Source organism: Rhagoletis zephyria, unplaced genomic scaffold, assembly GCF_001687245.7.
Source record: "Rhagoletis zephyria isolate East Lansing unplaced genomic scaffold, Rhagoletis_zephyria_1.1 Rzeph_scaffold_07712, whole genome shotgun sequence".
NCBI classification, from domain to species: Eukaryota; Metazoa; Arthropoda; class Insecta; order Diptera; family Tephritidae; genus Rhagoletis; species Rhagoletis zephyria.
This window is the reverse complement of record NW_016164794.1, coordinates 3,815-16,636: the sequence shown is the minus strand read 5'-3', so window position 1 is coordinate 16,636 and position 12,822 is coordinate 3,815. Positions and strand designations below refer to the sequence as shown.

Genomic DNA, 12,822 nt, shown 5'->3' with positions numbered 1-12,822 from the left:
CCGAAATAGCTGCTATAACTTCTATCGCTTAAGCTTTGTTGTTTTTTCCATTTTTCCTAACTAACAAATCGTGAAACAAAGCTCAATAACACTATTAAAATAAACATCAATACGCCACAATGAAAATTAGCAAATTCATATTTCATTTCGTTTCATTGTTGTAATTGTTTTACTAACATTTAATTTTTTTTTTATTTACCTTGGTTTGTTTGTTTTTATCACCCATTTATCACTGAAATAAAATGCAAATACAGAAAACGTCCCCAACAAATTAAAAAAAAAAAAAGTTGTTTGTTGTTGCCATAAAGCAGCCCTGATACGAGGTTACCAAATGTAAACGCTAAAAAGCTTACCTTTGAAACAACAACACGACAGATATTTCGCTTAGAAAACGTTCCAAAATATTGACGTCATTTTGGAAACAAGATGAAAAGTGTCTGAGGTAAAACAGGCAAGATTCCTTACTGATTTTATGTAAAATTGCTAATGATTTTATTAATAAGATTATTATTTAAAAATTAAAGATAAAACTGCTAGATTTCATCATTTAAAAAGAAACACTCCGTAATTTTATGAAATGTCTCCTTTTATTTATTTAATATTTACACCCTTCAGCACAGAAGAGACTATATCTCTACACCCCGCGACAAACGATAGCACATCAACATTTTTACAAGTTTTGACTAATTTTCTTTCCATTTTTTTAAGGTTCATTATTTTTGTATAAAAGTAAAACTCCTTATCTAACAAACACCATATAAATCTAAATTTCAGACTTTGTACAAAAATTATAAACATTCCACAAACTTTTCATCCCAATTCCATGCATTTTAATTTTAATTTCTAGAATAATTTTTGGTATGCAGTTTTATAGCTTCATATATGTACATAGCTACCACCAGCGTAGCCGTTGAGAATTTGCAGTAAGTCGCAAAAAGGGGTAATTGCCCAAAAAAAGGGTCACCATATTATTTTTGCTTTCTTTACGTTGCGAAAGAATAAATCTGAGTTCCAAAGTCAAAATCAAATTTACATGTATTATAAAGTCTTTTCGCTGCTAGAACGTTCCACTGTTGAATTCAAACTGAAAATAGTGGGACAAGCCTTGAACAAAACACAGAAATCCAGTTGCTGCAAGAAAAGTCGCATTTCCTTTAAAAGTTTTAAGTGATGATTTTTTTCATACTTACAGGAGGAAATATTTTTCAATAGCATGGTTCTGTTAACATTTCCTAAAAAAAAAACATCTCTGCAAAAGGGCAAAAGTCGCACATAATTTTGGAAAAGGATCGAAAAATCTAAATTTTCTAAAAGTCGGATCAAAGGGTATCGGCACCTAAAAAGGGTTAAATTTCTTCTTTAGTCGCGCAACGGCAACACTGTCTGCCAACACAGATACAATAGTTTTCTTTTGACGCAAATACTAAATAATTAAAACGCACTTATCAATTAAATAGATAAACAAATGTCAAAGCATATAATTTCTTATATGGGAACTCAAACTTAGAGATCCAACAGACATGCAAAACATTCACTATGTTCGTAAATCACATTTTAATTGAAAACCGCGCACTTCACACCTTACAAATAATTATCTAACTGCATTAAAAGTAATCGAGTTTCAATTTCTCATACATAGTAGTTAACATATGTTTGGCCGAATTTCTCCTTCAAAAGGTTTTTTATGAGCAGCTATATTCGACGTTTCGCTATTGGCCGCCGACAATTGACTGTTAATAGATTTGGTATCGAACTTGTGTCCTGCCGAGTGAAACCACACTTCTCTAACCACTCGAACATGACGGTCGCCTTTTGTACTTTCACCTATAAAAACTAACAATGATGAACAGAGGAGTACAGTTCTTTGGAAAGGCGCGCCTATTCCCAACAGCGCGATGTACTTCGACACTATTGTCAATTTGCGACCATCGATACGCACGTTAACACTTTTGGGACTCTGGCCGGTCAAAAATGCCACTGGCGCAAAGTTCGAGCAATATTATCGATATTATCAGCTTTTATTACAAGTTTCATTCACTTTCATTCTTACCACGCTAATGTGGCTGGAGGTAATTTTTATTCAAAATATGGAGTATGCCAGCGAAGTATTGAAGATTGCACTTTCTGAAACGGTAGTTGTCCTAAAAGTTCTCAACATTTGGCATTTTGCACCTAATGCGGCAAAGTTGCTGCATGAATGGGAGCAGAGTGAATTTTTCGTGCCTCGCACGCCACAAGAACAAGTAATGTGGCGACGTGCGCAAAACGCTTACAAAAAAGTATTGGCTTTTTATAGGATTTGGAGCATAATTTGCGTGCTTTTAGCTTTCCTGTCAGTTGTTTTCATGGAGACACCTCAGCTACCAGTTCCGTATTGGATTCCGGTCAAAAAATGGCGAGAAGGCAATGGCTGGCCGTTATATTTGTATGATTTCGTGGCGGTGATATTCACTTGTTGTTGCAATATTGAAATAGATTCTTTACAATGTTATTATCTATTGCATTTAACACTTTGTTTGCGGCTCATCGGTTTAAGAATGGCGCGCTTGGAAGATGCAGGCGATAATGTGGAAATTACCAGCGAACTTCTTAAATTAATTCAAATGCAGCAGCGCGTGAAGGAGTAAGTTTTTTTTTGTGAGTGGTGAAAGACCTTGAGTTACTTTTCGTTTTACTTTTATTACATTTTACGTTTAAAAAAAAAAAAAAAAAAAAATTAGCATGGTCAAACGTTGCGAGGAGATTGTATCGCTACCTGTTCTCGTGCAGATTATATTCAGTTCGATGATTATTTGTTTTACAGCTTATTATCTGCAAAGTGTAAGTTCTCTTTGGAATTCCGAAAGCTGTTAATGCGAAATACTTTTTATTTTTTCGATTTATTCATTTAGTTAAGTTTCAGCAATAATCCAGCCGATTTTGTAGCTATGGTACAATATGGCTTTGTCATGTCTTTGCAAATATTTTTGCCATGCTATTATGCCAATGAATTGACGGCGGAATCACTAAATTTGAGTAAGCAACTGTACAGCTGCAATTGGACGGACATGTCTGCCTACAATCGCCGTTTAATTTATCTCTATATGCAAGACTTAAAGCAGCCAATTGCGCTGCGTGCAGGAAGCTATTTCGAAATCGGACTACAAGTTTTTTCAAAGGTACTGCCGAGTTTTCTTGCACTTAACGGGTCTTAAAAACGTTGTTGTTTCTTCACTTTCAGACTATGAACAACGCTTACACTCTACTGGCGCTTTTGGCGAACGTCGCCGATGAGGATGAGTAGAATGGGTGTGCATACATATGTACACATAACTTAACATATGTATGTATATTTACATGAACAGGGCCGTCGAGAAAAAATCCAAGCCCGGAAGGTGAATATGTTCCGGGCTCCCCTCCACAAAATAATATTTGCTTTTTAAATGAATTTTTAACGTTTGCTCTCTATACTTATTCAGTGATGTTTTTCTTAGTTTGTGGTATATAATTTTTTTTTTTTTAAACTTCGTCTATCAGGTTAAATCGGTATTTTCAAAATGAGTTAAAAAATTTTAAAAGTAACCACATATTTATGAGAATATTAAATAATTTTTATTTTCCAACTTAATTTAAAAATATTTGACGTTATGGTTTAAAGAATTATGTATCATCATATTTTTTATGAGCATGAAATGGCTTTATAACTTTGGTCCGATGTTTGTAAGTACCAGAAGAAGAAGAGATAGACCCACGAAAATGTATACTTATATACTCAGAACCTCGAGCTGTGCCAATTTAGCCATATCCGTCTGCCCGCCTGTTTGTAAGCGATCTATTCCCTCAGTTTTCGAGTTATTCGAATGCAATTTGTTAAGTGAATGTATTAACCATTTTTCTGAACCGGAAAAATCGTGTAAAGGCCCGTAAATCTTCCGCAAAATCTTTCTCTCGAATACTGCAAGAGCCGCCTCATCGGATGTTGTCATTGTCCATCCTTCTGAGACATATACCAACACGAGCATGATGAGTGGTGACTTATGGAGTGTAGCTGAGACGTACGTTGAGAGAGGACTTAACTCCTTAATTGCCTACTCAGTCCAAAGTGAACTCGTTGGCAAGAGTGATTCTGCGTTGAATTTTCCATGCTGACATTATTATCGCTATTAATGCTGGTTCCCAAGTAAACGAAATTCTCTACTTTCTCGAAATTGTAACTGCCAACAGTGACGTGGGTGCCAAGGCGCGAATGTGCTGACTGTTTGTTTGATGACAGGAGATACTTCGTCTTGCGCTCGTTTACCACGAGACCCATTCGCTTTGCTTCCTTATCTAACTTGGAAAAGGCAAAGCAGACTTCGCGGTTCTTGTAACCGATGATGTCGATGTAAATTGTTCCTGAGCGGTTCAGTTCTGCAGCTTTTGTTATCTTCTCCAACATCAGATTAAAGAAGTCACATGAAAGGGAGTCGCCCTGTCTGAAACCCCGTTTGATGGCGAACGGCTCGGAGAGGTCATTCCAAATTCTGACGGGGCTGGTGGTATTGCTCAACGTCATTTTACACAGCTTCTTTTCGTGCTGTCGAAAGCGGCTTTGAAATCGACAAATAGATGGTGCGTGTCGATCCTATGCTCGCGGGTCTTTTCCAGGATTTGGCGTATTGTGAATACCTGGTCTATGGTGGATTTGCCAGATCTAAAGCGACACTGATAAGGTCCGTTCGTTGACGGTGGGTTTCAGTCTTTCACACAATACACTCGATAAGATCTTATAACCTATGCTTAGAAGGCTGATTCCGCGGTATTTGGCGCGGTCGCCTTTCTTTTCGCTTGAGCAGAGCACAGTTAAATTCCAGCCGTCGGGCATGCGTTCATCTGACCATATTCTGCATAAGAGTTGATGCATGCACCTTATTAACTGCTCGCCACCGTACTTGAATAGCTTAGCTGCCAGGCGGTCAGCTTTGTTGTTTTCCAGACACGTAATTGTTATTCGCACCTCGTCATAGTCAGGCAGTGGGGCATCGACTCCGTCCTCATCGGGCTCGTGTTCGTCTTCTCCACAACTTTCAGCGCTGCTTCATTCAGTAGGGTGGAATAATGTTGCCTCCATAATTTAAGTACGTTCAGGACATCGATAACTAGGTCGCCATTGTTGTTCTTACAGGAGTTCACCCTGGTATTGAAACCTTCCGTAAACCGCCTATCTCTCTGGTAAAATTTTCGGGCGTTTTCCGGTCGACCAGTATCTTAAGCTCTTCACATTATATTTAATTCATTTTTAGGTTCGCTATCAAGATTACTATATACCGCTTCAAAGCAAGATATCTGAGGAATAATAAGGGCCTGTGCGAGTTTAAGTTTTGTGTTGATGGGTAGACAATAACATGTTTGTCACAGATTACTTAGGATGTAATATACCTTCGATATGATACATATAATTAATGTGATCTGTGCAACTTAAATGGGAATTTATTTTAAATCCATGGCTAGGCACAACCGATTGAAGTGTGATCTCTGTATCGTTCAGCATAATTGGCTACGAACCACTCAGGTCAAAAGTGTCGTGCGCTATTTGTAGTGCCTGCGTTTAGGCAAAGGCCCAGATGGATGCCAAGTCTTCCCAAAGACCAATAGAACGTGAGAGGTATATCTGGGTGTCGTCAGCGTAAATATAGATAGAGGCATTTTGACAGCAATGAGCAATGTCATTCACAAAAAATGTAAAAAGTATGGGACCAAAAATTGATCCCTGAGGTACACCAGTAGAAATTGTACTGTGTTTCGAAAAGATATTTCCACATTGCACTTTTTGTACCCTATTCGATAGGTAGCTTTTCATCAAATTAACTGATGTCGCGTGAAACCCGAAATAATATTGAAGTTTCAATAGCAAAATATCGTTGTTTATAGTATTAAAAGCTGGTAAGTAATCAAAAGCGGGGCGAAAGTCGTCCATTACCTTTATTATTGCTGTGTTTAGAGATATATTTTTCAAAGACCTTTGATAGTGCCGACAAAACACAGATGGGTCTATAGTTTTAGGGGGTATCGTAAATTTTAAAACCCGACATCCGAGTTTACTATTTTGGCCCCTCTCTTCATACCACGGCAAATACGTGTCGCTTCCCTCTTCAGTTCCCTAAAGTGGTCCCACAATTCTCGCGTTGCGTCCGATCGCAACTTGGCCCTGTAGGCGGCATCTTTTTTCTCTGCAGCTTTCTGACACTCCTCATCGCACCAGTTGTTCTTTCGGGCTCGCTGAAATCCGACTTCTTCCACGGTGCTACTTAATGAACGGGAAATTTGTTTCCACTGCTCGCATATGTCGGTTCGTTGAAGAGTGCTCTCTGAGAGCAGGTGTGAGAGTCGAGTATCGAATGCATTGGCTATCTGTTGTGATAGCAGCTTTTCGACGTTAAGCTTTCCTTGCATTTTTGGGCGCACATTTTTTGCTGCACAGGGACGATGTTTGGCCCTCGGAGTGTACGTACGTCTAAACCACTGGAAGCGTACCTTCCGCCTATCACAACATGATGGATTTGGTTTCCCGTTTTCCGATCTAGCTTGGTGGATCTTTTTATGCTTGAACCTAGTATTCCATACTCCTCTATGTACGTAGTGAATAGACAAACTTTAAAAATACAGTAATCGGCGGAAGTAAAAGTCTGATGTCCATGAAAGGTGAGTAGCCTTCGGCATAACCGAAGACAGTCCTACTTCTACCTGACTCGACAGAACCGGCTCTTAAAATACTTGGAACCGCACAGAAATACGGTATTAAGTCTACAATCCAACCTTTATGGCCGTAGGTAATAAGAATGGAGTATGTATAATTACATTCGCTGTTTTCGCAAATAATTTATTGCAGTTTTGCCCTGAACTGCATAACCTGCTAATACTGTCACCTATTCCCTATGAATATAGTTTGTCTGTTCGACAGTCGGGCTGATGGCGCTCTTGGAAGTTCATCAACTATTTCGTTACATAATATCGGTTTGCAACCATGCTGTGAATGTTGACGAGGTAGAGTGAAAACCTCTTGGGGTCTTCACTACTACGAACGAATACACAATTACAATTGATACACAATGTTATTTGAAGCCAACACTGCATTCCTTTGAATAATTTGACATTTTCTAAACGCATACGCAAGAACATCTGTGTACATTAGGGTGGTCCAAAGCAAGTAAAATCGGAATTTTAATGATCTATCCCCCAAGGATTATCCTATATCGAAAAAAATACCACTATTTTATTATTTTGAAATCAAAAAATATTAAGAGGGCGCTCAAAGCGCTTAAAGTTCTCCATGTATTTTATATAAAAAAAAACTTTTCGTGAAATTTAATAGAATTCTTGAAAAATCGATATTTTTCGATCGGAAAACTCTGGTTCTCTTCAGCAGACTTCCAATAACAATACCCAATTGTTTATTTAACCATTTTTATAATATCTTTAAGAGTTTTTCATTATCCCCCATTGGTATTTCTGGGGAGTTTGACGGACTTATAAAATATAGTTACTATGAAAAGATGGTTAAGTAAATAATTGGGTATTATTATTGGAAATCTCCTGAAGGGAAACAGAGTTTTCCGATCGGAAAGTATGAATTTTCAAGAATTCTTTACTATTCTAATATTTTTTGGTTTCAAAATAAAAAAATATGGGTATATTTTTTCGGTATATAACAATCTTAGGGGGTGAGAGCATTAAAATTCCGACTCTACTTTTTCACGTGCATTTTTGGACCACCCTTATGTGTACATAATTGCATTTTAATTGAAAATCACTTAACCCAACGCTGCTTATTAAGTCATTAGGAAAAATTCAATTTTTGCGAAGAAATACGCCCAACAGTTAAGCAGCTATTTGTCTAACCCGTTTACGGCTATAAGAAGCTCAATTTCTCCGCCAAGAAGTACAGTTAACTGATATAACCGCTCCATATTAACTCGCGTCATGTCCTTCGATACAATTGCCAATTCGCGTTTTTTAATACGCGCACTCACCTTTTTGGGACTTTGGCCTGTGGTCATTGGCAATGGCGGGGGCTCGTGGTTCAAACGATATTACCGCTGCTATCAACTTTTCTTACACATTACACTTACGTTTACACTTTCACTACTCATGTGGCTCGATGTGATCTTCAGTGACAATCTGGACCATGCTACCCAAGTGCTAAAATTCTTACTCACCGAAATGAGTTTGGTGCTGAAAATTTTCAACATCTGGCACTACTCACTAAAGGCTGCAGGTTTGCTGCATGAATGGCAGATGAGTGAACTTTTCGTGCTGCAGACGGTCGGCGAGCAGGAGATGTGGCGATGCGCACAACGTGCCTTTCATAAAGTGGTTATTTTCTATGTCGGCTGCAGCTTTAACGCGGCCATCTGTGCATTTGTTGCGGTGCCGTTTATGAATACGCGCGAGCTGCCATTTCCATTTTGGTTGCCACGAAAATGGCGTGAGGACTATTACTGGGCAATGTACTTTTATGAGTTCATCGCAATGCCGTTCACTTGTTTATGCAACATTCAAATCGATTTATTCCTAAGCTACTTTCTGTTACATTTAACACTCTGCCTGCGTGTAATTGGTAAGCGTTTGGAGCGTTTGGGCAATGCAACAGAAGACGATGCAGTTACCAAAGAATTCGTGAAGATTATGAAAATGCATCAGCGTGTTATTGAGTAGGTTAACTAAGCCGGCGATTGATAATCTTATCGACGTAAGCATAACGAAAATTTTATTCTCAAAATTTTTTTATTTTATTTTTTTTCAGTATGTCTAAGCGCTGCGTGCAAATGGTATCCCTGCCTGTACTAATGCAGATTATGCTAAGTTCATTCATAATTTGCTTCATCATATATCGCTTGCAAAGTGTAAAATAATGCTACTAGATATTTGCTTGTGCCATTTAAAAACAAACATTTATACAATTTTGCTTCCTTAGGTTTCCTTCAGGGAAAATCCCGCTGAATACTTGGCCATGTTACAATATGTTGTAGCCATGTCCATGGAAATATTCTTACCTTGCTATTATGCCAATGAATTAACTGTGCAATCAGAAAAGTTGAGTTATCACCTTTATTGCTGCGATTGGACTGGAATGTCCGTCTATAATAGGCGCATGATTTTCCTCTACATGGAATATTTAAACCAGCCTTTGGTCTTGCATGCCGGCCAATTTTTCAAAATCGGATTACCTATTTTTTCTAAGGTATACCAACGTGCAATTTCATTATATTTGCAGATTTTTTTTTAGTAATTATTCTCCTTATTTTAGACTATGAATAATGCCTACAGTCTACTGGCTCTTTTACTTCGCGTAAGTGATGATAATAAAAATTAAGGATAAGTTACACTAGTAGTTTTCAAATTAATACTTTCTGCATAAATAAAAGTAGTTGTCTATAAAATAAAAAATGTGTGTGTTTATGTAGTGCCTACGATTTGTATTAGTTTTCCGAATTAAAAGCTAAAAATACAAAATGAAAAAACCATCCTGCCCTAACCTTTTCTCTAAATCAGGACCTACTACATGTGAGTACAGCTCTTCTTACTATTACAAATTACTTGTCATATCGCTAGCTTAGAGTGAAAAGTAGCTAAGTCCACTTTTTATGAAAACTCATATTTTATATAGGAGGCTAGAGAAATTGAATATGCATCGTTTCGAAAATTATAAAGGTACTTATTTTAATTTTTCCTCTTCATAAGCAATAAAAGGAAAATTTACAAATCCGATAAGGCCAAAATAATACGGCATCTTTTAATAAATATCGAATCCTTCTGATTCTTATGGACTTTTGCTTTGCTTTAAACGCGCAAAGTGCTTGATTTAAAGTCTTAAGAAATAGTTACAGAAATTGGCTATAGGAAGATTTTTTCCTCTCCTGTAAAATTTTTAAAATGGGACTTAGCAACTTTTCTTTCTAAGCTAGCGATATGTAATTTAAACGAAATTAAGAAAAAATTATTTTAAAATATTAAAATTAATTTAAATGAATTCAAGGAAGCATTTAATAAAAGTAAGAAACGTTTATTTCTAAATGATGCAGTCAATCAGAAATGTAATGTTTAAAATATATGCTTGTGAATAAAATCTATAAGAATTTTCACATAACACCATTACCCATTACCCTACAAAAGTTTCATATTGGCGAGGACCCTTCGACACTCGTTACTCCATTATTCTTTTGAAAGTGTGCCCTTTTCATGTGCTGGATGAGGAGAGCCAAGATAACCGAACCTAACCTTTATCCAGCTTTGAAAGTATTCAAATTGGAATTCGTTAGTGGTAGCAAGGGAAGGAGGAGGCGCCGATTGCGATGGAAAGACCATGTGGAGAAGGACTTGGCTGCACTTGGCGTTTCCAATTGGCGTCAGTTGGCACAGAAAAGAAGCGACTGGCGTGAGGTAGCGTGATACTCCATGTCAGACGGAGAGTCGATTGCAAAACTCTCGGCCATCCGTTGTGACTATCTCTGCCATAGATGGCCCCAAGCCCGGTTTGAGAAAAGAGGCGGGGAGACAGGAGGCTTTGGGCTTTCCAGGGTACGGGCTTGACTACCCCGCCTACCCCAGAAAGGCTACCAATCCTGAGTCGGTCGGAGCCTCAATTGGCAGAAGAGTCTACGGCTTTCGAGGTCTTACCAGAGACTTAAAACCAGGTACCGCGGGCGAACAGATGCCCCTGGAGTGTGTTCTTTGTATAGATAAGCAAAGCCGGTGAGACGAACATGGCCAAAAAACACGCGAGATGCACATGTAAGATCGTACAGCTGGTGAGATTTGCAAGGAAGAATGTGGCTCGTCAAGCAACTCAAGCGGGTGTAGAAAACTGGAAAAGGAGCAATAATCCATGCCTATTGTCCACCCGGGCTGGAAAGTGCTCCCCAGTAAGGCTAGTAAGACCTGCGAGATGGGCGAGACGAGCAGAATGAATGTAGGTTAATGGTGGCAACATGGTGAAGCTGTTCTCCGGTTAGGGAGACAGTGTTGGAGGTTGATGATGGCGGAAAAGCAAATCTGACTATTTGTGGGGTTAAGCATATGTATTTTGGTAGGTATAGTAGGTCGCGTGAGTTGAGCTGGTCGAGCAAGTCTGGCTGGCGAGCACTACTCCAGTCTATTCAGTGAAGTACGGCCCCTTCGGGGAGTATCGCGGGGGCTGTGGTTTAATACCTAAATGCGGGTAGAACTCGCAAGGGTTCAATGTGGAGTTGCATTTCAACCGGGTGCCGGGACCTAAAGAATGGCAGGGATTTTAGGTAGGTTTCGGATTTACCAAGGTTGTTTATTGCGGTAGGTTCTCACGTTAAACCTAAACTACAGATGTCCGTTGTGGCTGGAACTTCGCTTTTTTTACCACCCTAATGTGTATGCAAAACTATTACCCCTTATCAATGCTTATGCAATACATGTATGCATGTATGTATGTATGTACATAAGTAATTATCGCATTGATCAACATAGTTGACTTTGAAATAAAGAAAAGTGAAATCAAAATACATAAATAGAAATAAAAGTTTACAATGTAACGTTATGTAATTTATAGCGCAGTATTAAATTGATTCCAGGAATTAACTGCTTGTGCAATCAATTAATCAACGAAACGCTTTCCCTAGTGAAGAATAGAAAGAAAAAATTCAAGAAAAACACCCACGTAAGACGTAGTAAATATATGTATGTATGTATGTATGTATATGGAAATAAAATTCAGTGGACTGCAGGAGATCTTAAACAAAAATCTGTACATGGGTTATTTTAAAAATACTCAGCCTAACAACTATGGTAGAAAGTAGAAATGGCCTGCATACCCAAAAAAAAGAAGGAGGGAAGATGGACTTTTTTAAGAAAAATAAAGTAAAGGCAGAAAGATGAGAGTGCGAAGAACTGGAGATGCTGGCAGGCAGTAATAAAATGGTCTAAAGAGCGAGATCGATGCTAATGCGTGGGCGCCCTCACTTCCGTTGCACATGCCACAAATGGTTCTATCGATGCTGCTATGTGCGCAACCTTGCTTTCGTCGCACATCCATGGGTATCGAGTCGAAGGATATTCTCAATTAAGCGTCATTATGCATGCTACAAGAAGGAGAGGAGGCCAAACACTAAAATATGTACATATATATAAGCGCCAATCTATTATTATTATCTATGCTATCCGTAATAGTTTTTAGGGGATCTCAAGATAAGACACGTTCGGTCTTTGGGCCTTACATTTTTAAAGCCGCCTTATTGCTGTTCTTCCCTCGTCTTGGTCGAGTGCAAAATCGCCCTTATACGTTGGCCTAGGTTCTTTTTCATTAAATGCGGCACCTGTGTAGCCATTAAAAAGTATTGGAAATTGACGGCCCAAGATGTTATTAGCCTCCATTATAAAATCTAAAAGGAAAAACTGAAGTATTGCAATCGTAGTCTGGCTAACTGGACCATTATATATAATGTGCTCCGACGTGAAGACGGCAATCGGTCTCTATGGAAAGACCAATCCGGTGCATGTGAGGGCCAATTAGCAACTTGATCTGTTCAAGAGATTTTTATCTTTCCTAGCAAAAGAATAACCAAAAGGTTTGGTCTTTTTAAGGCCCCCTACCTATTCGTAGTACTTAGTGCATTCTGAGTTTACCCAGGCTTCGATTATGAGCCTTGAAGAGGACCAACTGAGTCTACAAAACGGCTCTGGCTCCACAAGTACAGGCGATGAGCCTTCCCTTGCCAATTTGTCGTCAGCCTCATTAGCTACGATCCCGCAGTGTTCTGGTGCCCAGCATAGTAATACCGTGTTCTTTGCTGACAAGAGTTGGATACAAAGCATTCGTTTAATGAGACTGGAGGT

At 38.6% G+C, this 12,822-nt stretch overlaps 2 protein-coding genes across 2 annotated transcripts; both read left to right on the top strand.

Moving 5' to 3' along the window:
* The first annotated feature begins 2,087 nt into the window (after nt 1–2,087).
* On the top strand, nt 2,088–3,497 carry LOC108374438 (odorant receptor 94a-like). Its single transcript, XM_017630418.1, has 4 exons — nt 2,088–2,623; nt 2,721–2,820; nt 2,892–3,158; nt 3,221–3,497. The coding sequence occupies exons 1-4, from the start codon at nt 2,088–2,090 to the stop codon at nt 3,281–3,283; spliced, it is 966 nt and encodes a 321-aa protein (XP_017485907.1). The 3' UTR covers nt 3,284–3,497.
* A 4,441-nt stretch (nt 3,498–7,938) lies between these two features.
* Nucleotides 7,939–9,378, top strand: LOC108374437 (odorant receptor 94a-like). Its single transcript, XM_017630417.1, has 4 exons — nt 7,939–8,669; nt 8,762–8,861; nt 8,933–9,199; nt 9,266–9,378. The coding sequence occupies exons 1-4, from the start codon at nt 7,939–7,941 to the stop codon at nt 9,329–9,331; spliced, it is 1,164 nt and encodes a 387-aa protein (XP_017485906.1). The 3' UTR covers nt 9,332–9,378.
* The last annotated feature ends 3,444 nt before the right edge of the window (nt 9,379–12,822 follow it).

Excerpts from the sequence above, each read along its gene's own strand:
- LOC108374438 (XM_017630418.1), top strand. The coding sequence starts at position 2,088 with ATGGAGTATGCCAGCGAAGTATTGAAGATTGCACTTTCTGAAACGGTA. Across the intron at positions 2,624-2,720 it reads ATGCAGCAGCGCGTGAAGGA|CATGGTCAAACGTTGCGAGG; the intron begins GTAAGTTTTTTT and ends AAAAAAAATTAG. Across the intron at positions 2,821-2,891 it reads CAGCTTATTATCTGCAAAGT|TTAAGTTTCAGCAATAATCC; the intron begins GTAAGTTCTCTT and ends TTATTCATTTAG.
- LOC108374437 (XM_017630417.1), top strand. The coding sequence starts at position 7,939 with ATGTCCTTCGATACAATTGCCAATTCGCGTTTTTTAATACGCGCACTC. Across the intron at positions 8,670-8,761 it reads ATGCATCAGCGTGTTATTGA|TATGTCTAAGCGCTGCGTGC; the intron begins GTAGGTTAACTA and ends ATTTTTTTTCAG. Across the intron at positions 9,200-9,265 it reads GATTACCTATTTTTTCTAAG|ACTATGAATAATGCCTACAG; the intron begins GTATACCAACGT and ends TCCTTATTTTAG.